This window comes from Hetaerina americana, unplaced genomic scaffold, assembly GCF_022747635.1.
Source record: "Hetaerina americana unplaced genomic scaffold, ioHetAmer1.1.p SCAF_9, whole genome shotgun sequence".
Lineage (NCBI taxonomy): Eukaryota > Metazoa > Arthropoda > Insecta > Odonata > Calopterygidae > Hetaerina > Hetaerina americana.
The window spans coordinates 76,397,484-76,423,190 of record NW_027287538.1 but is presented as its reverse complement, the minus strand read 5'-3'; the positions used below and the strand labels follow the sequence as shown (position 1 = coordinate 76,423,190).

Below are 25,707 nucleotides of genomic sequence, written 5' to 3'. Positions count from 1 at the left end.
TTTTAAGTCTTCATCCAGTTTTATGCGTACGTTATGGTTATGTGCGTACAAAAAATGCAGGTGCTGGCCCAAATTGTATGGGCCTTCAACTTTATAATAAACTCCCAGCTGAGATTAAGGCCCATAAAAGTGTGGCTGCATTTAAAGTCAATCTATTTAGGTTCTTAAAATTAAAAATGTTTTATTCAATTGCTGAATTTCTTGATAATGCCTGATATGTCTTGTATCCACAAATGTATTTTGTCACTTTTGCCTGACGTGTCTTATATCAAGTGTAACATTTGTGGCTACTTGATCGCTGGACAAATAAAATGTATTATTATTAATATTATTATTTTATTTAAATTTGTACTCTGTACGTAACTAACCGAGAGATGCCTTGCAGGCACATTGAACTCACTTTTCTGTCTTCTGAATTTAAACAATTCTAATTCACATTGGATACTCCTTTAATTAACCTCAACTATTAATATCAATAAAAATTGTATGAAAATAACTTATATGCTACTTCAATTTTAGTTTATTTGTTATTAATTTTTGTTTTGCTGTGTACTTTCTGTTGTAGATTTTATTTTTTTAATTTGGGAACTAAAAAGTTACAAATATTTTCCAAACACCTTTCAGTGTTAAATATTTGTCCCTCATTAATGATTAATTTTAATTTGCAAAAAATGTGAGCACCTAGCCTGACATTTTTTCTATGAAGATTTTTTTTCGGCCCCAAATATTGTTGAGCAAACAAAGTGCATATTGGTCACTTAATCCTTGGGATTATCATGCTTTGATTTTGTTGTCTATTTTCTGATTGTAATTTTATTTTAGCATGTTGATATTTTAATGACTAACTTTTTGATAAGTTTATGCTCATAATTTATGTCCGTTCTGTGGAAGTTATGAAGAACATTTTGAATCTTATCATCCTTGTTTCTAGAATTTCTTTAGTTATCAAATTTATTTTATATATCCTTATTTGATAGAAATTAATTTTGGTTTATAGAGTATTATTTCTGAGAAATTATTGCGAAGATTAATTACAAATCATGAATGAACTCAAATGTTGAATGAAAATGTAGGCATCTTCCTCGATCACCTGATTGGTATGGTGTGAAATCGCTTGACTTAGTGTGAGTACTTGTGTGAATGGGAATAATTTTTGGAATTGATCCTCTCCTCTCTCCATTGTCACCAAGGAGTGCTCACTCAGGCCTAGACCCTACTTCACCGTGAATATGCAATGATAATTTTATACCTTCTTTGAGGACCACAGGACTGCAAAAGATTGTTTTCACAACTTATGCTGATCACTTTTACCATTATTGTTATCATCTGCATAAAATTTGCTGGCTTTAGCAAACTTGATATACTTGCATATGTTCTCCTAACTGAAATTTAAACAATGTTGCTCTCTAAGCATCCGTTTAATGTAAAAGGTGGGCTAAGACTTTTCTAATCGGAGATCTTGGGGGCTACAATTGGGCTATCTCCAGACAGATTTAAAAGTCCAATGACTCTTTTCTGCCCAACAGATGGGAAATGGATGGACATCAGTGATTTGGGCTTTCATGGATTGCCGAAGCAAGTTTTCTTTTTTAAGTGCAGTTGGTCTCACATTGAGTCACATTTTTCCTCCACCAAATTGAATGCAAACATATTGTTCCAAGAATTTGAAAAGCATGCTCTGTCATTATCAATATGTCCACATCATGAGAAAACAAAATTTCCACAGATTTAACAAAAAACTCGACAGATTTTCCGCAGAAAATTTTGTTTTTCTCGTAATGACGAATTTCCACTGCATCTCACCTGAATCTGTTGCAAATATGTCCACAAGTTGGACCTTGGATGAGAAGTCTTTTCAAGCACAAGCTTTCCTCACATTGAGCCTTGTGTTTCCTTCACCTTGTGGTGCAAATTCAGATGGAAACGCAAAGTTATTACTAGTGCCCTAGCGCGCATTGGGTGGCTTTAGCCAAGCTTCTTTGGATCTGTGCATGCCAAGCCCCTCACTAGCCTCTGCCCCCTTAATCTATAAAATGACTTGACTACAATCATGGCAATTGTATGCCATATATTGTTGGTGATTTTTGGTTTCTTCAGTGTCATCTTTTGTCAACTGGTCTCATTAAACTTCTGGAAACCCTGGTGTCGACCCACGAATAGGGGAGAAAGGGGAGGTTTTCCCTTCCAATAGCATCTCATTGTGAATGTTGAATGGGCATAATTGTGCTTGCAGGAAGGAATATATCGAAATGTGTATTACAAGTGATGATAAGAATAATTTGGTCGAATAAAACCCATTGGGGGGTAATTGGAAGTGGTGAGAGATGAAAGGGAAATTGCTGAAGTTATACTTGAGGCCACAAACAGGCTCTTAAAGGAGCAACGGACTCCCAATTATTTCACGCGAGTGGGCATTGCCCATTCGATGCTTAAAGGAGCCTAGATGGCAATGATTGAAGCAATTGAAACCGGCTCTGGTACTTGGCAAGTGAAGGACCAAATTACCGACTGCATCCAAAAGTGTAAAATGTTTGTCCAGCTAAAACGATTGGTTATGTGTTCTTTTTGGATTGCATTTTGTTGGTAATTATGTGGACAAGATGTGAATGTACCCATTCTTTGATTTTGATTGTCATGAACTGACTGTGCTGCGTAGTCCAGTGTCTACCATTTCCTTCCTTCTGTTGTGAAGGATACAGTTGTGGTTATTGTTCCTCTCTATTTTGGTCTTCATCTCCGCGTGTCATCTGGTAACTGTGCAGGGCAAGACCCTGCCAGTTCCCTGAGCTACCAAACGTGTGATTTCATGTGAGCACGTCCTAATTTAATCATTTTTTTCTTTTTTTGGATGACAAAATGGTTAAGCCCCAATCTGAGGTGTTCATAAAAATTAAAACTTCCTGAAATGTATAGTTGCTCCTTAACAACATACTATACAATGACAAACTTAATGTTTAGATGCAGGATACTAAAATCATTAGTAGAAATGGACATATTATCACAGAAGGATGTTGTTTCATGCTCGGTGAAATTTTTTCAATGAAATATCGTGCCCTTAATCTTTCAGGTCTGCGCCCTCCAAACTTGTGTGGACCGAGGATCTGGATTTTTCATTTCATGACAACATATATTTCTAAAAGTCGCCATACCACTTTTTTTTTACAAACTTCGTCATCAGAGTATTTTTACCAGTGTTCATTTGATACAAATAACAAGAATTTAACATAAAATTGTCAACCAAGTGATAAAGCAACTTTTTATACCTCTTCAAAGATATTATTACGTATTCAACAGATCCAGTCATCATGTGGTCTTAATCACTAATCTCATATTTGCATTGTAGTCAATGACAGCATCTGGTTTCATAACTTAGTCTGGAAACTCTTTTAACCACTGTCAACCATCTTTCCCTCGTGAATAGTATAGCATCATGCTTTTCTAGCTTATTCATTGCAATTACTTTACCATCTGTTTTTTTCAAATTAACCTACCTTCATTAATGCAGAAAATATGGGCGTATATTCCTCTGTTACATCTTCCTGTTCTGCTAGAACCAGTTTAATAAATCAAAAGAGAGATGGTACTTTTTTCCACACTTTATTTAACAAGTCGACCGGTTTCGTCGCATAGGCGGCGACGTGCTGATGATGTCGCCTATGCGACGAAACCGGTCGACTTGTTAAATAAAGTGTGGAAAAAAGTACCATCTCTCTTTTGATTTATTAGAATGGATTTCCACAAAGTGAAGCCTGAAACCATCGAGTTTAGAACCAGTTTTATTGTTGAGCATAAACCTGCAATATGCTAGTCTTGTGTAGTGGTTATCTGTGTATATCCACTTGGGCAGACCCACCTAAATGACTACTTTGATCAGTATTAGTTTTCAGTCCTGTGTAAATGTTCATATGCAATACAACACCATCTACGGTTCACTTGGTACAAATATTTTGATACCAAATCTTTTTCGTTTGGAAGGAATGCGTATATTGTTTGAAGCCAAGGCAGCCTTTGAATAGTAATGATGATTCATCAACTACTAACTTCTGAAACAGCCTAAAGACACTTCAGAATCTTTCCTTCCAACTAGAAACGATGTGGACTATTTTCCATAATGGGCTGTTAGGTTTTGGCTGTGTATTGTCTACTCCATGCAGACCCGCAAAATCAATATTAAACAGTTTGGACATTTATTTGTCAAGCATATCGGTTTTTGTGTGAAGTATCATTTGACCAATAATCTCATGCTTTTTTTACCAATTGCATTAACAATGCTAATGCAAAAAATGCATACATTTCAGTAAACGTTACATCTTTCCACGTCTGAATATAGGATTTTGGAGAAATCACAAATGCATTTATCTACTCAAGTGGTAATTATTGATCTCCATTGCTACAAAATTCATCAAGGACCTATCAAATAACAATTGAAAGTAGTGACTGTCAGCTGTCAAACGAATCTTTTAGTCAATCAGTTAATTCCAGTTACCCAGGCATAATTCATATCTCTTTGCTCTTGTTAATTAACTTTTTATTGTTCATCAAAATTCTTCTAAATGGTTTTTTAAACAAAACACAGCATGTTAATTAATTCCCAGGTTTTAGTGTCTGTGACCATGAAGAGTCAAGATGGTTTCTGAAAACATCAACGTGTTTAGTATTAAATTGAAATAACCTGTCAGAGTTATTGAAACAGCAAGTGGTTGTCTCTCACTGCTGACCCACATCCCAATGTTTAGTGTTCCATAGTTATTTCAACCAATGATGCATATGCTGCAAAGATGTGTCAATGTAGGATTCTGCATTCTCGGGTTTCACCGCGTAGTTGTTTAATGCTGACAACAGTTTCGCCTAAGTTGCATTCGGGGTCTTCAGGTCGAAGTTGAGGGACTCGGATTTTGGCCACCCTTATATTGGTGGTCTCGTCTAGTGGCTGCTTGCTGATTGGTTCATTTCCGGAGAACTCTCTTCCACGTGTTGTGGGGATGGTAGCCTTCATCCCTCCGTCCGTCATCCGAACACAAATGGACTGGACCCGGTCACCACATCTTATTCCAAGAAGCAAAGGAGAGTAGATATTGCCCACGACTCATTAGAGAAGCAATTGAGATCGCCAAAAACCCGGAGAACATTAACAGAGATGAAGGCTACCATCTCCACAACGCGTGGAAGAGAGTTCTCCGGAATTGGACCAATCAGTGAGCAGCCGCTAGACGGGACCACCCATTTAAGGGTGGCCAAAATTCGAGTCCCTCATCTTCGACCTGAAGACGCCAAATGCAACTTTGGCGAAACTGTTGTCAGCATTAAACAACAACGCAGTGAAACCCGAGAATGCAGAATCCTTCAAACCACCGCCGCGAAAACCTACGCAGCCATGTGTCTATGTACTTGGGGGATAATCCAATGAATGGCTAGACGGTGTCACTGGATGGAGGTCCTTATGATGGAGAAAGAGATTGGGATAATGGAGCTCCACGGAGCGGACTTTGTTGTGACTGTTCAGGATGCCATCATCATCTTCCTTTGCTTTCAGGTGAGTTGGTGCATTCGCTGCAGATATCCAAGCCAAAAGTGATATTTGCCTCCAAGTTGACATTGAAGAATGTGCTGGAAGCAGTGAGATTGTCAGGGCTAGTCAAGTTGGTCGTCATAATGGATGAAATTGGGGATGGTGCAGCCAGCAGTCAAAGGACCAGCGCCCCTCCCTTCAGCAGTGGACTCGTGCTAAGCATCATCGATTTGCTGAACCCCGTGGAAATGTTTGTCCCATCCATCCCAATGGATAGGGACCTGCCCAAAGTTGACATACGTGAGCACATAGCCTTTATTTTGTGTTCAAGTGGAACCACTGGCCTCCCAAAAGGTGTAATGCTCACTCATCTCAACATCCTTACCTGCATTACACAACTGGAGTGAGTATGCATGACATTGTATTAAATCGCAAAGGCTCGGGCCCGGAGCCCCATTTGTACGAGTCATGTTGCCCCTGGGGCACGGCGGCTAGGAACACGTGGTATTGCACATCTGATGCAGTTATGCCCAAGGTACAACGCACAGTTTCATGGCATCAAACTTTTGTTTTTCAAAAGTAGCTGTTATAAGTTCCTTCTCTGATTAAGGAATTACTTCGATTTTCAAAAATGGCATGACAATAAATAATGACACCTTGTATGTTTTCCCAAAAATATATGAGAATACTTTGGGTATCTGAGCTCTTCTCACTTAGAGCTTTTAAATGTTGCTCTTCTGAACGGTTGTTCATGCAGAAGTGTCAGAACTGTTTGATGATGTTGGATTATCGGTTTGGTGAAACCAGGGGTGCAGAAATTAGTGGAGAGGGGTAGGGGATCCCCCTTCCTGTGGATGCTGGGGGGGAGGGGGAGGATTTGAGAATGGCTGGCTCTCACGAAAGGAGGTAGATTTCAGCAAAAAAAGTTGTATAAATTATGGTCTAAACTGCATAAACCGGTCATCATATTTGTGGTCAGGCAGGATGGTAAAGTTTACATTTATGTAACAGTCAAAATTTTCCTGCCACGTGCAGTATCAACTATTGAACAGAATTAGCCAATGCCGTAGGTAAAGTGTCTCCACCTAAGAAGTCCTTTTCTAGAGTCGTTCAGCATTGTGAATCTTTTCATGAGTGTCTCCAAAGAGGAAGCAGTGCACCAGGCAGGTGCCATGTTAGGTGATGCCAAGGCACCAAAAACATCAATGGTTAACTAACTGCCCTCATGAATGTGTACTTTTAAATGGTAACTTTTATCAACAAGAAGTCAGCTTGGCCATGGGGTCCCCCCTATCAACCATTTGGTCCAAAATATTTTGAACAGCTTAGAAAGTAAAATTATTTAAACAATTAACCCAACCTCTTGAAGAATGTGCACTATTGGTTCCACTATATGGATGATATATTTTGTCTATGGTTGGGAACAAAAATATGACCAGGGAACTTCTTTAAGTCTTATTGACTCCTTAAACTAGAACGTTGAATACACAATGGTGATTCAAGAAAATTGTGTATTACATTTCCTGGGGCCTAAGTATTTCCATTAAAAATGGCACAGTTTTGCTATTTACTGTAAACTTCCATATACAGACTAGCTCGTCCATGCCTCTTCAAAACATGCCACAAGACAAATATTAGCACCATGTCATAGCATGATACACTGGGCCTTACCTATACCGTTGACACCCATAGCCCTCATTAAAGGAAAAAGTATTGGTTAAAATATGGTGGTAGCTAATGGATACACAAAGCACATGATAGAGGGCTTACCAACAAGAAAACAGAGGATATTAACAACCAGGGAAATGTATGACTCCCATCCCACGTAACAACAGCGTTGGCATCACTTAAAATGTACAGGACAAGCCTCCACCATCAAAGGCAAACTCCTCAAAGACTCCTTTGACATGAAAACAGCCTTTGACGACATGCTGAGTCGTGTAGTCCCACTCCCAATGATGAAAGATCCCCTGGGGACTATTCAGCCGGGTGGACTCCAACGTGCGGATTGTGAGGCGTCATACGTTGGGCGGACGGGAAGAAGTCTTCAGGTGCAAGCAGAGGAACATAGCCGAGATATCAACAAAGGAACAGGAATGTTGCAATTCCAAACTCCTCGGCAAAGGTCACCAGGTGGATTTCATGCCACCGATGATACACAAAGAGACGAAAGAGGCACGGATGGACCCCCGAGAACAAGTGACCCCATTGACCTGTCCACGGAAGAAGGAACCCATAACCTATGACCACCTTTTCCACTCCACCCTCTTAGACATTCCGCAAATTCTCCCCGACAGAACTCCAGGGGACTAACTAATGACCCCAGTGACTAGCCTCCATGCACCATCCCTCCCTTCTACCACGCTCCTGTCTCACATCAATGCCCACCCACCATCTCCCAAACTTCCACCCCCATTGGAAACATTTCTTCTTCCCAATAGTCGTCGGAATAGCAAAGATGCTTTACCACAAGAGGTGCTTGTGTGGGGGTTCAAACATGACCTGTGTGACTGATGTTAATTTGGGTGCCTTCTTTTGACCTTTCCACATATCTGTCTTGCTTTCTGTGGGATGAAAGGGGCTTCAATCCTAGCCCCTCTCTTAGTTCTGTGACACTTTCTCCTTGCTCATAAAAATGTTGGCCAAGTGATGGAAATCTGAGCCCCTTTCACTCTGTGGATGTGCTTACCTTCAAAAGGCTGCTGTGAACATTGAGTTGGGACTGAATTTTTGAATTCTGAAAGTATTTCTGGCACCCCATAAATTTATTCTATCTTTATAAAATAAATTATATTTAATATAATTATAGGCAGATAATCGAAAGACATGCCACATTATATTTGAAAGTTTTACATTTTGAAATTTTCCATCTATTTGTTGGTCTTTACGGGCTAAATTGAGTGATTCTCGTCTCTGGAAAATCATCTCATCTTAAAGGGGTACGATGAAATACAGTCCTGTCCAGGACATGTGCACTTGTCAATTGTCAATGCACAAAAGAAGAGTGATTATTCTGTTCCTCTTCTTCAAACATTCTGAAACAAAACCCATCAGGGCATAATTCCTTAACGTTCATTGGGGGCTGGGACATTAGAGTTCTGGCTAATGTATTAGACTACCTGGGAAAGTAATATCCAAATAATTCCTAGGGAATAAGATCTGCGATTGCAGCCCAGAAGTTAGCCAGTAGTACAAATTGAACAATTTCAAACTTGTAGTTTAGAATCATTTTTTTTCAATGTAGAATTGGATTAACTGATCAGGCAGTGGATATCACCTGGTGCATATTGGTGCCTAACAAATACTACATATCTGATTTGCAATGCCCAATTTTCTTGTACATTTCAGGGATGACAGAATATTGGGCACATGTCAGAAGAAGACCAGCCTGGGTCTTTTGCCTTTCTTCCATGGTTTTGGACTAATCAATCTGCTCAGGATGACTTCTCTGGGTATAAAAGTGGTCGTCATGCAACGCTTCGATGTGAATACCTTTCTTAAAGCCATTGAGGTTCACAAGGTGTGTACGTCCTTTCCTTTAGCCTACCTTGCAATTTCTCCATCTATGGCACTTGTCACGAGAGCCCACATGGTAGGCCTTTAATATAACCCTAATCATAATCATAATGAACATACATTGACCAATCCTGAGTCAATTAGGTGTGACTTAAGGTGAGATCTTATCTTGAACTATGGCCTTTGATTGTGCGGTGTGGTTACCTTGACGTCTGTGCATGAATAAGCCCTCGACAAGTGTTTTGATTCTCCAGTTTGTGCTCTTGCCATTGTGTTCTGGATTTGGGTGATGATCGCTGTCTTGTGTGCATGTCATTGGTGCCATTCCCTTTCGAGGAAGACTGATATCTTGTACGAGCCGTATTTTAAGTCACCCTCAACAGGGGGGCCACCACTCAGTCGTGAAAATTGAAGAGTCCAGGATTGCTCAGATTCTTAATCAATAGAGACAAAGTGAGGGAAAGGGTCAAGATTGTTTTCAATTGTCAGGAATTATTTGTGTAAATCAGGGATATGGCATGGGAGTTGGGAATCCCCTATGAGGATGATGCTCTTTTTATCTGCGAGACTAGTTCTTGTTCTGTATCAGTGCATTCAGCCCAAAACTGGACCTTTGAAGAGGTAGGACTGTGGTGATGCCTCTGACATGCACCACTGTGGTGTGGGGTGGTTAGCTAAAGGGTGCATAGCAGATTCCAAACACTGGCGAGAGAAATCAAGGAAAATGATGATAGCATCTTCGTCAGGTGAATGGAGAAAATTTCAGGAATAGGTTCTGGAAGAATGAATGGCCAGCCTGATCAGGAAGTATACTCTCCTTCACTGATTTCTACCATCCTGCTTACTGGATAATATGCCTTCTTCTTTTACCCTTGTCACATTCCTACATGGTCCTGAGACCTCTAATCTCCCTTGTCTCTCGAGGATCCCTCGGACCAAATTTGCCATTTGTGCCTTCCTCGGTCCATCCCTTCCCCCAGCCCTCAAACTCAGCCCATCCTCTCATGTTTGTATCTGTTCGAGAGTGAATGGACGCCCACGGACTCTCTCTCCCAATGTTGCCAAAACATCACAGTGTGAGCACTTCTTTCACACTTGTCTGCTTCCAGGGCACACTCCACCATCTACACTCTTCCATGACCCCCCCCAACTGCCCTCATGCATCAAGAGCTCCTATTCCTGCCACCAACACTCCTCATCACGTCACTTAGTTGACATTCGTGTCATTCTTGCGTTTCCATCTGATAATTTGAGGAGGAGAATATTTTTATACACTGTCCTAGTTGCTGCCTCAGTACAACATCTGTTTTTCTACTGCCAAGCACATGAATACCTACTAAGTGTTGTCATGAGGACTTGTCGTAGTGTTGAGATTGCGAAAGTCGCAGAATTGTTTGTGCATCTGATGGCCACATGAGTAAGCCTGGGATGGCCGCATGGCTTCCTCACCCTTCACCCATGGCTGCGTCACTTGATCTAGCCATGGCTCTTGGAATGCCCGTTGAGCTCTCTCACCCTGAAAAACTGCTTCAGCACCTCATAGGGGCTGAGGCCCATTTACACCTTCAGTGTCCAAACGTACCCTGTCCTCGCTTCCACATCTCATGCCATTCCACACTAAAAAATTAAGCATCCATGTTGGCATCACACATCCTTGTCTCACCCTCCTTGCTTTATTTCAAATCCTTGAATCGCGGCCCTCGTTTTCTGCTTGTGTGCTTGATTTCAAGTCCGCCCGGGTTGCTCACTCATCTCGTAATCGATCATTTAATTCACTCTCTCTCTTGTTCCTTTCTCTGCATGCCTCTCATGCTCCCGGGCCAGCATTAGATGCCTGTTACCATGACACCACTCACCCAGGGATTGGTTTCACTTTCTCGAGTGTCGGGAGCATGGTGTTTTCAAGGCCCTGCCGTAGGAGCGATGCATCGCTAAGGCTAAACCTAAGTCCAGTGATTCCCCATGGCCACCTTCACCATTTCAAACAAGCTTCAAACTCTGGTGTCCTCACTGGAAAGGGCCTTGATGAGGGCAACGAGGCCTTGATGGCCGGGTCATCATTGCAATGTGTGCTGCTGGCATCCCACTTCCAATGAGGGAGAGAAATAGGAGTCGGTAGCGAGTGAAGACGTTTACCAATCGCCTCTGAGCTCTGAGAGGAGTAAACTTTGACTGGCCAACATCCTTGTCTTGGGGATCAATAGCTTTTGTGTTCCATCGCTTAGAACTACTTGTGTCAAAACCCATGTTTAGATGATCCCAAACAGCAAAGGCTTTTTTGGATAGGTGGTTAATTGGTTGGCGAATCATTGACCAAAGCGCGACATTCGCCTCTTTGGGCGTTGATGGGCAAGGGTGAGCATTGCACGGAATTGGACCATAAGAGTGGGGTATGAACGCGGAAGAGTTGATTTTCGTGAAACCTTGTTTCTATGATAATTGGACTGGTGGCGGTGCGCCCAACCGAATATTGAAACGTCCTCCTCTGCTCATTGTTTACAGATGACAACTCTATCCCTGGTGCCTCCCCTGCTGGTGTTCCTCTCCAAGGACCCCAGGGTCAATAAGTACGATTTGTCCAGCGTGAGCGAGATAATATGCGGTGCAGCACCATTGGGCAGGGATACGGAGGAGAAGGTGGAGAGCATCATCAATCAGCATCGTTCAAGGGTCGGTGCTCCCCCATGCACCGTGCGCCAAGGCTATGGCCTCACAGAGTCGACTCTGGCGGTGATGATGTCTCCAGCGATGGGCAAGAAGCCTGGGTCAGCAGGAATCCTCAATCCAGGGATACAGTGCAAGGTGAACTCCTGGGCAGCGCCACTCTCAACCCGAGAGTGTTTCTGCTCCCTGGCCCCATGTGCATGCTATGCCAAATGAAAACTCACTTGCTCTGATAGAAACGCTGCATCATCTCCAGTGTTCGTGGGATGACATATTTCATTTCTGTAGTAATAAAATGAAAAACGTAATCATTGCAATTTGCAGCCATTATTTATATATGAGGGTAATGTGAAAAGTTCTTGGCTTGACACAGAGATGGCGTTCCAATCAGCGAAAATTTATGATCCCTGCCAGGGTGAATGTGTCGTTAGTTGGTAAGATAAGTTTCAACTTGTTCTCTGTAGTAATTTGTTTACATGTATGGTGCAGGAGATGTCTTTCATGCTTTACATTAAAATGGAAAACTTGAATATCGTGTGGTCATAAAGTTCTTCATTTTGGATGGATTAACTCCCCTAATGAAATTCAACCGAAGTTGACAAAAGTGGTGTGCGGGGACTCTGATTCTTAAATGTCAACCATTAAAAAGTGGGCGGCTGAATTTAAACGTGGTTTCGCATCCCCTGAAAATGACCGGTGTGAAGGACAGCCAAAAACCGCAACCACACCAGAAACCATCGAAAAGGTGCACGATATCGTGTTGGACGATGGACGAGTGAGGGTGAGTGAGAAAGCCAAGACTGTGGGGATATCTGAAGAAAGGGTGCGAAACATCTTGCTCAAAGAATTAGGGATGCAAAAGCTCTGTGCAAGGTGGGTGCCGCATTTCCTAAATGACCATCCAAAGCAAATGCGAAAACTATTTTTGCAGCAATGTTTGGACCAATTCAAAAGGGAACCCACCGATTTTATGCAGCAGTTTGCCGCCATGGATGAGATAAGGGTCCACCACTAACCGCCAGAAATGAAACAGCAGTCGAAGGAGCAGTGGGTGGAGGCAGGTGGTTCAGCACCAAAGAAAGCAAAGTCGATCGCATCCGCCGGAAAGGTCAGTGGCTAGAGAGTTTAGGGATGCAAAAGGGATCCTGTTAATTGATTACCTTGAAAAAGGCAGAACAATTGCAGGCTCCAACCTTCTTGACCAGCTGGATGCCAAAATTTGCGAGAAGAGGCCTGTCTTGAAGAGGAAAACAATCATCTTTCACCAGGACAACACACCTGCTCACAAAGGTGCATTGGTGATGGGAAAACTACGGGATTAGGGGTACGATTTGCTCCACCATCCCCCCTAATCTCCTGATCTTGCACCCTCAGACTTCCATCTGTTCCCAAACTTGAAGAAATTTGATTCTGGGAAGTGCTTCGCATCCAATGAAGAAGTTGAGAGGCTTGTAGATAGATATTTTCACAGCCTTCCAGACTCTCACTGCTGGGAAGGAATACTGATGTTAGACTTCTATGCAACTATTTCAGAGTGTAAAAATCATTCGCCTTGTCCGGGATTCGAACCCGGATCCCTCAATGTCTGGTCTGAGTGCTTTAGCCAGTTAAGCTATCAAGGCATCCTCTCAAAATTAGTTTAAGAGGACGCGAATGATTTTTACACTCTGAAATTGTTGCATTGAAATGCATATTAGCGGATGACTCTTTTAAAATTTACTGTTGCAGCATCTCCTGCAGTTTCTTTGGAATTGACGTTGTTGGAGAAATGCTAGGCCAAGTGCATTGAAGTCAAGGCAGATTATGATGAAAAATAAAATCATTTTTTAACTGAAAATCGCTGTCTTTCATTATCAGGCCAAGAGCTTTTCAACTTATCCTCGTATAGTGAGTTTTAATTTTTTATTATAGTAAATTGATTAAAAAAATATTTCCATATCAGTGACTGGTCAAGTGTTTACTGATAATCAGAAAAAAAGAATAATATGCTGATTAAGCTCTTTCCGGGCTTCCTTCCATGCAATGCACCTCCAAAATAAATGAATTCCTCTAAAAAGTACTGCCAGCCACCAATGAGTAGATCCTCGTGGCATAAGGAAGGCAATATGGGGGAAAAGAATCCGGGAGGACCATCCGTACATCCAAATGCTGAAGCCAATGCAAGTCCCATGGGGAGGGGGGGGAGGCATCAAAGCCTGGCACTATGGACTCCAGATGAATGCAGATACAATTGGAGAAAATGACAAAAGTTGACCTCTCTTGAAGACCCATCGGCAGCTGTCAGAAAACAGCCCTGCCGAGGTCATTTTCCTTTTAATCTTTAATTTAAGAGAAATATGAATGGCCTAAAAATTGTAATCACTTCTTGAGTGAATTAGTGATCACTCTTTGTTTTCTGTTAGATTCAAAATTCTCCTAATAACACTCCTTTTGTATTCTATGGTTTCCGGCTCAACTTTGTGGGAATTCATGCTCATGGAATGAAGGACACAATGTATTTTTCCACTGTTCTTTCTTTATTTTGATGCTACTAGTTTCAACACTTAGACGTCATCATCAGGTACCTGGTGATGATGCCTAAGCGTTGAAACTAGTAGTACGTACCAAAATAAAGAACAGTGGAAAATACATTGTGTTTTTCATTCCATGATCAGACGTTTCAAGTATAGGCGTTTGGTGGTCGTTTACCGTTATATCTAATGCCTATTATGGCTGACATATCTTTACTTGCTCATGCCCCCACCTGCATTTCACATTTGCTCTGCACTGAGATTTTCAGGGATGGGATTGGTCCAGTGGCTAATGTGTACTGGCTTCCCGCCCCATTGGCCTGGGCTCAAGTCCTGGAGGTGGCAGTATTTTTCAAAGATTTCCAGATCCATGCTGGGGTGATCAGACAAGTGAAGGGGGAACCGCAGGGGGTTCAAATGTTGCTTTTGGACCTGGGGGGGCATTGGCTGGCGTTTGTAGCTATGACAACTTCATGTAAAAGTCAAATTTTCAAGGTCTTATTTTCTTACAGTTCATGCTAACTTTGAAATATACTCAGTAATCTTACCTCATGATTACATTTTGTTTTAATTTGTTTCCACTCTGAATTCTCTCTTGTAGATCTTCTTTGTAAACTTTGATCAAAGCAGCAGTTTTAATTGTGTATTTTTCTTGCATGGAGGTGTGTGATATAGAGACTGGGAAAGCTCTTGGACCATACAAAGAAGGGGAACTTTGCTTTCGAAGTGACCTAACAATGAAGGGTTATGTGGGCAATCCAGAAGCAACAGCCAGTATGATAGACAAAGATGGATGGCTTTGTTCTGGTGACATTGGTTACTATGACGATGATAAGCACTTCTTCATTGTCGACCGCATGAAAGAGCTCATCAAATACAAGGGTTTTCAGGTAATATCATTAGTGATTGCTAATGGCTGAAGATTTTTTCGGATTTCTCTCATAATATCTTGGATGGATTTCAAGAGCAATAGTGTGCATTTCAGTTCAGGTGTGGGATAATATGCCACATTTTCCAGTATTTAGGGTGTGTTTTTTTCCCTCAAAAATGACTAATACAGAATGGGCTGCATCTTATGCTTCAAAAATCAAAATTATGAGTTGGAATTCTAAAACTTCTAGTTTATAATAATATAAATTTCTAAGTATTCTATTGCATTAATTGCAATAATTTTTTTTCTCTTCTTTGAAAGTAACAAGTTGCATCATAAATTGTATATTTCTGAACAGGGTGAAAGGAGGGGGAAGAAAAAATGGGAAGGGGTGTGGGTGGAGGAAGGGAGTGTTGAAAGAGTAGGGGAGGTGGAAGTAGTAAGTAAGTGGCAAAAGAGGTCAGGGGGAGGAGGGCACTGCAGGCGAAAATTCAATGGCAGGGAGTCAATGGAAGGGAAGTTTGGGGGGGGGGGGAGAAAGAGAGGCAATTGATGATTTGGGAAGGGTAAGACAAGATGAGGAGGGAGATTGGTTCACAAATACTTGGTAATTGAGTATTGAGACATGCTGTACCATATCCAATTGCTCGAGAATGTCCAATCTGGGGCCTTTTCTTTCAAGGTGAGGAACCTTTGCTTTAGATTTACACGTATGTGAGAAGGTCTCAATGAGGTGTGTTGCCAAAAAGGAAGAAGGAGCTTTGATTTCCCAGCACTTAACATGTTCCTTGATTCAAGACAGGAAGGGAATTAAGTACGGATGTGTAGTGGCCCAACAGAATATGAAGACAAGGTTATAGAGTTATGTAAACACAAGAAAAGGAGAAAAGTTTCAACATTCACAAATAGCAAATAAGGATGAGGTCCCGCTGATGTCTGATGTCTACCCCCCACCCCCCTTCCCCTGCTCAAACGAAACGTAGGTTCTGAAGATGGGAAGAGGTGTAACTGTTAAAACTTGTAGGCATGGGAAAACACATTATACAGTTGTTTTGATGTGCTGTGCTTATGGAACAAATTGCTGTCTCTTTTGGCAATCAAAAGGAAAGCTTTGACCAAGGGAAAATTTCCTACAGGTGCATTTACTACCCTGTCCAATAAATAGTCGAACTGAGGCCATAAAAACTTTATTTTGCCAAATTTAGTCTACATCGATTTTGTCCCCTGTTCAAAGTACTCTCCATTTGTTGCTATGCACTTATTTTATCTTCTCTATTCCACTGTTTAAAGCACCCTTGGAAGTCCTCGGCAGTTAGGCTTTTTAGTTGTCTCATCGTTTCTTGCTTTATTGTGTCCCCTTCTTCTCAGTGATGTCCCCTCATCACATTTTTTCATTTTGGGAATAAGAAAAAGTCATAGGGAACAAGATCTGGCGAATAAGGAGGATGATCAAGGATCAAGGTGATTGAATTTTTTTTGCCAGAAACTGACGAACAATCAATGCTGAATGTGCAGGTGCGTTGTCATGGTGAAGGATCCATCCATCACGTTCGGTTAAAATAGTAGTGTGCACTGTTGATTTTCCTGAATTTAGTTCATCAGCTTCTATCATTCGGACAGTTTTTCGACGATCGGTAATAAGGACAAGGGACCGCACACGATCAATGTTGTCGTCAGCACAGGTGGTTTGAAGGTCGTCCCGGCCTTGCATCATCCATTGTCGGCCATTTTTAAAATGCACAATCCACTTGAAAATGAATGTTCTCATCAGAGCATTATCACCTTAAACAGTTGTCAACATTTCAGTAATTTCTTGATAACTTTCACCGCACTTCACCCATAGAACTTGATGTTGGATCATTGGTCCGTGATTTTGTCAATTTCATTCACGACCAGCTGTAGAAACAAGGACAACAGAAACTAACATATAACTGGCACCATACGCACAGGTCGACAATCTGCCAAGCGCAGATGGCTCATTGGGTGTAGGGCAACTAGCGCCGGGAGTGGGCGGGATCCGCGTCATGACCACCAGATTGCACCAGTTAGCGTATTTTTTGGGCAGACCACATGTGCAGGTTCACCCTAGGGGCTGGATGTATGGCAGGTGGATGAAGTTGTGGTTTAAACAATGCGTGATCTAAGCATCCTGAAACCTGTCTTGCTAGTATGGGATCAGGTTTGGAGTCACAGAACGGAGGCTACGAGAAATAAAATCAACCGTTCCGTAGACTCAAATAGCTGGGATTCCAGGTGGCCTAAGGAGCCAGCTTCAACCTCAAGATGTTTGCGTTAGTGAACCATTTGAAGGATTGATGGTGGTGGATTGGGGCAGTTGGATGCCCTCTACAGATGTTGAACCTCCCGGGAGGAGAAAGAGGATTAGCATTTTGCAGATTTGTGAAGGGGTCAAAACTTTACAGAAGGCTGTGAAATGTGAGACAGTGGTAAAAATCATTAAAGAAATATGGAATTATTAATTCACTTGATGAAATAGTGAACGATTTATCATACAAAAACTCAGTTGAAGAAGAGGCTTCAATTGATTCTTCATTTATCTCCCGTGATGCATTTCTGGATTTTGAGTTTGGCTATGTAAGGTCAGCACCTAGCTACAATGTTCCCCGGTTACATTTTCGTGGACATAGAAAACTATGAAATCAGTGAAATAAATTCTTATTGGAATTCATGAAAAATGCGGAAATGTTTTCTTAAAAACATGTATAAGGAAGTGGGTGTCTTATATGCTGGTGCATTTTAAATGCTGACAAATACTGAGTATGAGTGTGTATATATTTTTTAGAACGGAAGATAATGAAAGGTTTGCACTTAAGTCATGTGATTTTGTATGCCTGCACCAAAACCTCTCCCCTGGTCAGAAATAGGGATGTTCACAAGTACGAAACCATGGGTAAGGATGATCTTCATAATGGCCATTGCAGAGTAGCAGCACTACAAAAAGACACAGAAGTTTCCGGAAGACTGCTGTTTAATCGACACTCTGAAGAGGTTAAATGAATACTCCCCCAAGAAAATAAATTTAAAAAAATGCTGAAAAATTGTTTTTTAAATAATGTTTTTTTATAGCATACAACCCTCCCCGGACTACAACCTTGACGTGGTGGAAGGGCTTGTGCGTTCCGATGACCCCTAGAGCTGTGCTGGCGGGAGTAATAAAAATTGCTCCTGGTAGGGTCACCCATGCCAGATAGGTCGAAGGTTAGGAGCCAGATGAAAGGTAGTCCGCGCAGCGTCTGTTCCTCAGTAAGGCGGCTGCAATGGCATCTGACCCCAGTGGGGCGGCCAGTAAGTGATGGTGTCACGTGTCACTACCCCCCGCCACACGCCCTTGCGGCGGCTTGCGGGGTATTATGTAGATGTAGATGTAGATGTTAAAAACACTATTGAGGAAGGCAACGGGAAACCACCTCAATTATCATTCCCAAGAAAAATATGATGGACAATAGAGATATTTTGAGTCCTGGCAACCACGGGGCTCGGCCCAATCGGCCGTGTGTCGTGCCCGGCAGCGGGGGAGGCAAGGCTTCCGCGGTCATCATCCCACAAAACCCTTGCAAGGGAAAACCAGCAGCAGCAGGACAGAAGACGCAGGAGAAGCAGACCAAATTAGTTAGAATAGGAACATGGAATGTTAGGACAATGATGAGGACAGGGAAATTGGAGAATGTTAAGCGAGAGATGGAAAGGGGAAATATAGATATTTTAGGTCTATGCGAGGTGAGATGGAAAGATAGCGGGGATTACTGGAGTGATAAGTATAGAATAATATACAGCGGTGGGGACGAGAGTAAACGAGGGGTTGCCATAGTATTAAATGAAGAGGTACGAAGAAGCATAGTCAACATAGAGCAGGTAACGGATAGAATACTACTAGTGGAGATAAAAGCAGAACCGACGAACTTAGTTATTATTCAGGTATACATGCCACCGGGCAACCATAAGGAAGAAGAGGTCGATAGGATATACGATCAGTTAGAGGACAGTTAGTGTTCCTGCAGGGAAACATTTGATAGTGATGGGGGATTGGAATGCGATGGTAGGCGAAGGAAGAGATGGTGATGAGGTGGGGGACTACGGTTTAGGCACGAGGAATGACCGCGGGGAGAAAGCAGTTGAGTTCTGCAGGAGACAGGGGTTAGTCATCACCAACACTTGGTTTAGACACCACAAAAGACGTAGGTATACATGGAAAATGCCAGGTGACTCAGGAAGATATCAGCTAGATTATATCCTGGTTAGACACAGGTTTAGGAACAGTGTGATAAATTCCCAAAGCTCTTCGGGAGCGGATGCGGACTCAGACCACAATTTAGTTGTTATGAAATGTAGCGTACGTTTCAAAAAGATAAGGCAGGGGCGGCGAGTTAGAAAATGGAATGTAGAAGAATTAATTCGGTTGAAAAGGAAGGAATACAAGCAGGCGGTAGAGAAAATCATGGAGGATGGTAAAGGGCTTAGTACTATCGAAGAAAAATGGGAAATGATCAAGAAAGGGTTGTCTAAAGCCGCAAAGGACACTATTGGAACCGTTAACGCTAAAAGGAGTAGGAAACCATGGATAACGGATGAGATGATAACAAAGATGGATGAGCGGCGAAAATGGAAGAATATAAATACAGAATTAGGCAAAATGAAGTACAAAGAATTGAACAATAAATTGAGGCGGGCTACAAATAAAGCAAAGGAAGCATGGTGGAAGACGCAGTGCGAGGATATGGAAAGTCTGCAGAGGAAGGGTGAAATCGGTGCGCTGTACAGCAAAGTTAAATCGTTATCAGGAAGTAAGAAAGGAAGAGCTATGCTAACAGTTAGGGATAAGGCGGGTAAGGTAATAGTTGACACAGGAAAGATCCAAGAGAGATGGAAGGAGTATATAGAAGAACTGTATAGTAAAGAACTCAGACCAACAAAGTTAGACATTGAAAAAGAAAATGACGTAGAGGAAGACAGCTTAGGTCCAGGCATACTAGACAATGAGATAGAAAGGGCATTAAGGGAGATGAAACTAAATAAGGCCGTGGGGGTAGATAACATTCCCGTGGAACTTTTAAAATGCTTAGGAAAATGTGGGAGGAAGAGGCTATATGGGCTGATCCGTAGCATTTATGAGGAGGGAATCTGGCCGGAAGACTTTTTGAGATCAGTTTTAGTTCCTATTCCGAAAAAGGTAAAGGCCACGTCATGTGAGGACTATAGGACAATTAGTTTGATATCCCATGCAGCTAAAGTTGTTCTCAGGATCATAAACAAAAGGATAGAGAGTAGGGCAAATGATTACTTAGGGGATGATCAGTTTGGGTTTAGGAAGGGGAGAGGTACGCGTGATGCCATTGCAGTAATGAGATTATTAATCGAGAGGAATATAGAGCACAACCAGGAGGTATTTGCCTGTTTCGTAGATTTTGAAAAAGCGTTTGATAGAGTGAATTGGGAAAAACTAATGAGTATATTGCAGAAGATAGGAATAGATTGGAGGGAAAGGAGGCTAATCCGCAACCTGTACATGTCTCAGACTGCTCGGGTGCGGGTGGGAAACGGGGAGTCAGGATGGGCAGTGTTAGGAAGAGGTGTAAGGCAGGGTTGCCCATTATCACCATTGCTGTTCAACCTGTATGCAGAGGAAATGATCAAAGAGGCATGGGAAGAACTCGAGGTAGGAATGAAAGTGGGCGGGGAATTCGTAAAATCAGTTAGGTTTGCTGATGACCAAGCTTTAGTTTGTCAGTCAGCCAAGAGGCTGCTGGCATTTCTGAGTGAATTGGAAATTCAGTGCGACAGGTATGGGATGAGAATCAATATTAATAAAACAAAGGTTATGCGATTATCTAGAAAGAAAAAGGCCAAGCTTAACATTAGAATAGGAGGGCAAAAACTAGAGATGGTAGAACAGTTTACGTATCTCGGTAGTGTTTTGGACCAACACGGTCAAAGTAGTAGGGACGTAAGGAGAAGAATTGCGCTAGGCAAAGAGGCTTTCACAAGGAGGAGGGAGTTGATGACAGGGAATTTGAGTAAGGATGTTAAGAAAAGACTCGTAAAAACTTTGATATGGAGCGTAGCTACTACCTTGATCAAAAATTTCCCGGAATTTATTCAGAAAATTAAAAATACAAGTTTATTCATCTAAATCTATATTGTTCCCTTCAAAGTAATCCCCATCGACTGCAACACACTTATGCCAGCGCTTGATCCAATCCTCGAAACATTTTTTATATTCGGTTTTCGGTATGTCCATCAGTGCTTCCTGCGATTTTTCCATTACTTCCTCTCGGCTGCTAAAATGCGTTCCCCGTAATGGTTTTTTAACTCGATTGAACAGAAAGAAGTCACAGGGAGCCAAATCAGGTGAATTCGGTGGCTGTTGGATGGTATTTGTTGCATTTTTCGTCAAAAAATTACGAATAATGATAGCACTGTGCGACGGTGCGTTATCATGGTGCAAAATCCACAAGTTTTCTGCCCACATTTCTGGTCTCTTTCGGCGAATTGCTTCACGCAAACGTCTCATAACGCCCAAATAATACTCTTTGTTTACTGTCTGGCCTTCTGGCAAAAATTCATGATGCACTACACCGTTGTAATCCATGAAAACCGTCAGCATTGCCTTCTTTTTTGACTGAAAACGACGTGGTTTTTTTGGTCTCGGCTCATTTGGTGAACGCCATTCACTTGCCTGATGTCTGGATTGCGTGTCGTACTCATAAACCCACGTCTCGTCTCCAGTAATGATCCTTTTGATGAATGTGGGATCGGGTTCAGCCTCGCAAATCATGTCTTTTGCGACGTCAACACGGTCTCTTTTTTGCATGAAATTGAGGTCTTTTGGCACCAACTTTGCTGCTACACGACGGAAACCCAAATCATTAACCACAATGTCTTGGGCGGATCCATAGGCAATGTTCAAGTCCTCCGCTATTTCTCTGATGGTTAATTTGCGGTTATTGACCAACATTTCTTTCACTTTATCAATTTTTTCACCGACTTTCGATGTCGATGGTCTGCCACTGCGTTCATCATCTTCGATTGACTCACGACCACTTCTGAACCGCTCGTGCCACTGGTAAACGACCGTTTTTTTTAGAGAATCGTTGCCGAAACACTTTTCCAACATTTCCAACGTCCGTGCGCCACTAAATCCGTTTTTTACGCAAAATTTAATACAAGTTCGTTGTTGCAAATTTAAATCCATTTCTGAAATTGTAAAAAATCGCCAACACACACAGAGATAGATGTACTCTTGGCTACGTAACTTTTGCAAATGTCAAGTTATGACACTAAAATTTAAAGGGAATATCAACAACAGATGTACCAATTTAACAAAAAAAACAGAACTCAAATCGGAACGATGGGAGCGCCACACGGTGGTTATTCCGGGAACTTTTTGATCAAGGTAGTATGTACGGCACGGAAACGTGGCCTTTGAAGCAGGAGGATAGACGTAGATTGGAGGCTTTTGAAATGTGGGTGTGGAGAAGAATGGAGAAGGTGAAATGGACAGAGAAGAAAACAAATGAGGAAGTACTTGGTATGGTGGGCGAAGAGAGGGGTTTGTTGGGAGCAATCCTATGGAGGCAGGAAAAGTGGATGAAGGGGGTGTTGACCGGCAGTGGGATGTTGAAGACTGTGATAGAGGGTAGAATGTTGGGCAAAAGAGGAAAGGGAAGGAACAGGATAGGGATGTTGGACGGGATGAAGGGAGGAAGAAAGTACTCAGAGATGAAGAGGGACCTGATGTAGAGTAGGATGATGGATTTTGTGTTTTGTTAGGAGTAATAAAATATTTTTTGGTAGTTGTGTCCATCCAAAAACCTACCTTAACCGGTAGATTAACTTAAAAAAATAGCACCCAAGAGTACATTGAAAGAGCCAATGGAGGGAATTCTGTTTTTTAAATCTTTAATACTCATATATTTCATGTACATTATTATTCCTATGATATTGTATGTTGATGCAAATGCATCTATAAATGTAATTGAATCTTAACGAAGCCCATACAATTATATATTGTTCTATGACAAATAAATCCATCTATCTAACTTCCCACTTGCTGTTTCACGTCCAGGTTGCTCCTGCCGAGCTGGAGGCCCTGCTTCTCCAGCACCCATCCATCCAGGATGCCGCTGTCATTGGCATTCCCAACGAGGCAGCTGGCGAGGTGCCAAAGGCTTTTGTGGTGAAGCAGAAGGGAGTCAAACTCTCCGAGGTGGATGTCATCCAGTTTGTCAATGGTAAATTTGCTGTCTCTCCACGAGGACCTTACTTCATCCCATTTCCACATCTGACTCATGCGACACTCCAAATATTTTCTAGAATTAGTTTTTAATAATAACTGGTGTTGTTATAGTTGCTTTAAAATAATTCAATCCACATTTTATACTTTGTGGCTTTAATTTTATTTTTTACTTGAAAAATCCCTTTCTGTTCTTTTAGAATTTTCTCAGTTGCTTTTGTGGTAGGTTGCTACGCAAATTTGAATGTTTTGCCTTTCCCTAGATCAAGGCACTCTCCTTACAATAGAACAATCACTGCTATTTTTTCCATTCATTATTTTCTGTGACTTGTTATTGCCTGCATAGTCAAGTGGGATTCTGTACTTGGCAAAGGGAAGAAGCCCTTCTGTCAAAGCATCCCATCTCAAGCCCTGCAACTGAGCTATATTGTTAGCAGTGCAGGAGATGTTAGCTAGCTTGGCAGAGGAATCAACACAAAATATTTCACATTGTAATTATTCAGAATCAATGAAGAAAACCAAGGTTTCGATTGTTTCTGGCTCAACTTTGTGGAATTTCATTTTCATTAAATGAAGAATAAAGTATTTATCCACTGTTCTTTATTTTGGTACTTCTAGTTTCAATGCTTAGGAAAGAGCAAAATGATTAAGTGCAAAGAACAAAATAAGAAACTCAATTTCCTAGATATCACAGTGTCGAGAAAGGGACTGAGTGAATTTGTAATTTTGTTCAAGAACTTAAAATGATAGAAGATATTCATCAATGAAAAATGGCTAAAAAGAAAATTAAATTGGAAAAATACTACACAGAAAACGTTCCCTTAGATCAAACAATCTTTTGTTTAAACCAGTTAATGTGGATTTGAAAGATTACAAATGCTGTAGACTCCCTTATTTTGGATTGATTTCACAAAAGATAGCCAACCCAATCCCTGGGGAAAAATTTCCTATAGCTGTTTACAATACGAACAACTTAAAATCATTCTTGATTCCTACCAGGTTTCTATAGCAATTTAAAATTGTTTGTTATCACTTTATTGACTTTAAATCATTACTAGTATATTTTTTAAAAGTTAGTCTATATTTTGTTGCAGGGAAGGTATCCACCCAGAAGTATCTCCGTGGCGGGGTGACGTTTGTAGATGCCATCCCAAAAACAGCCAGTGGGAAGATATTAAGGAGAGAGCTCAGAGCACTTGCTAAATCTAAACTTTAGATGTGTGATTTGATGTTGTAGTTTTGTTGATGAAAGTAATTATTTTTATATGGTTGTATTCTTTCAGTGATTTTTGTTGCTGAATGTACCCGTGCAGTTTCTCACATGATGGCATGAGAGGTTTATGCACAATATGTAAACCCACCAAAAGGATATTATCTGGTATTATGTGTCTTAGACCTCAAGCAATATATTTGTAAATGAAATGAACTTTATATGGATTTTTAACACATTTATAATGCAGTTGCTGTTCACATTTTGAGCATTATATTTGGTTGAGAAAGTTATTTGTCCGGTCTCTTTTTTCTAACTTTATATGGTACCCAGGTAAACCAAGTTTGAGTAAGGGAAAGTTGGTTTTTTTTAGTAATACATTAGATTGTTTGACATAAACGGTTATTATGCTGCTCAAAGTCTTAATCCAAGTTTACAAAAGAACCCACGGGGCTCAAGGTGCTGTGGAATTTTGATATGATGACTGTTCACAATTCGTAGAAAATCACTCATTGAATTGAGTGTTTGTGTTTGGCATCACTACGGACATTCCATCTGATCTATGTAGTCAGACCTCATTTGGCAATTTTGCATATTTTTTAAACATTATCTCATTCAAGGCCAAGATGTATTTTTAGTGTAGATAAATGAAAATATGTTTACATTGAATTTGAAACCATTATCTAATCATGTGATTAGCTCCCATATTATTTATTTTGAAAATTTTCCAAGGGAGGTCATGCTGCTAAGTGCTTGCTTTTTGAAAAGAGATGTAATTTAATTATGAAGGCATTAAATTTATGCTATCGATTGTCTTCCAAAAACATTGCTGTCCCAAAAATTATTTCTTCTTTCTGCCAAGTAAATAGGCAATGTGAAATAGCATTGGGTATAATTCTATTATGAAATGATACAGACTTGGCATTGACATACAGGGGTCATTGAATTTGCAGTTGGCAACTTTTCAACTTGCATACAAGATCTTGATCCTGATAAAGTGCACATGTAAGGTAACCTGTAATGTGCACATGTAAGGTAACATGTAAAGTGCACATGTAAGGTAACCATGCGTAACCTGTGCCAATATGAGTGTGATGGGTGAGTTAGGAGTCAGGAGACCAGAATGCAGAGTAAATGGAACTATTTAAGCATGACTGGCTTTTGCAGATCATTTTT

The 25,707-nt window shown here is 41.1% G+C and overlaps 1 protein-coding gene across 1 annotated transcript in view; it reads left to right on the top strand.

Annotated features, from left to right (window-relative positions):
• Positions 1 to 24,999, top strand: part of LOC139698905 (luciferin 4-monooxygenase-like) — a 33,723-nt gene extending 8,724 nt beyond the window's left edge. Inside the window, exons 3-8 of the mRNA XM_071597857.1 lie at positions 5,534 to 5,912; positions 8,858 to 9,029; positions 11,528 to 11,827; positions 14,862 to 15,089; positions 23,154 to 23,319; positions 24,416 to 24,999. Coding sequence (XP_071453958.1) covers positions 5,534 to 5,912; positions 8,858 to 9,029; positions 11,528 to 11,827; positions 14,862 to 15,089; positions 23,154 to 23,319; positions 24,416 to 24,537 — 1,367 coding nt within the window. The 3' untranslated portion in view covers positions 24,538 to 24,999. The remainder of the gene's footprint in view (positions 1 to 5,533; positions 5,913 to 8,857; positions 9,030 to 11,527; positions 11,828 to 14,861; positions 15,090 to 23,153; positions 23,320 to 24,415) is intronic.
• Positions 25,000 to 25,707: the final 708 nt, after the last annotated feature.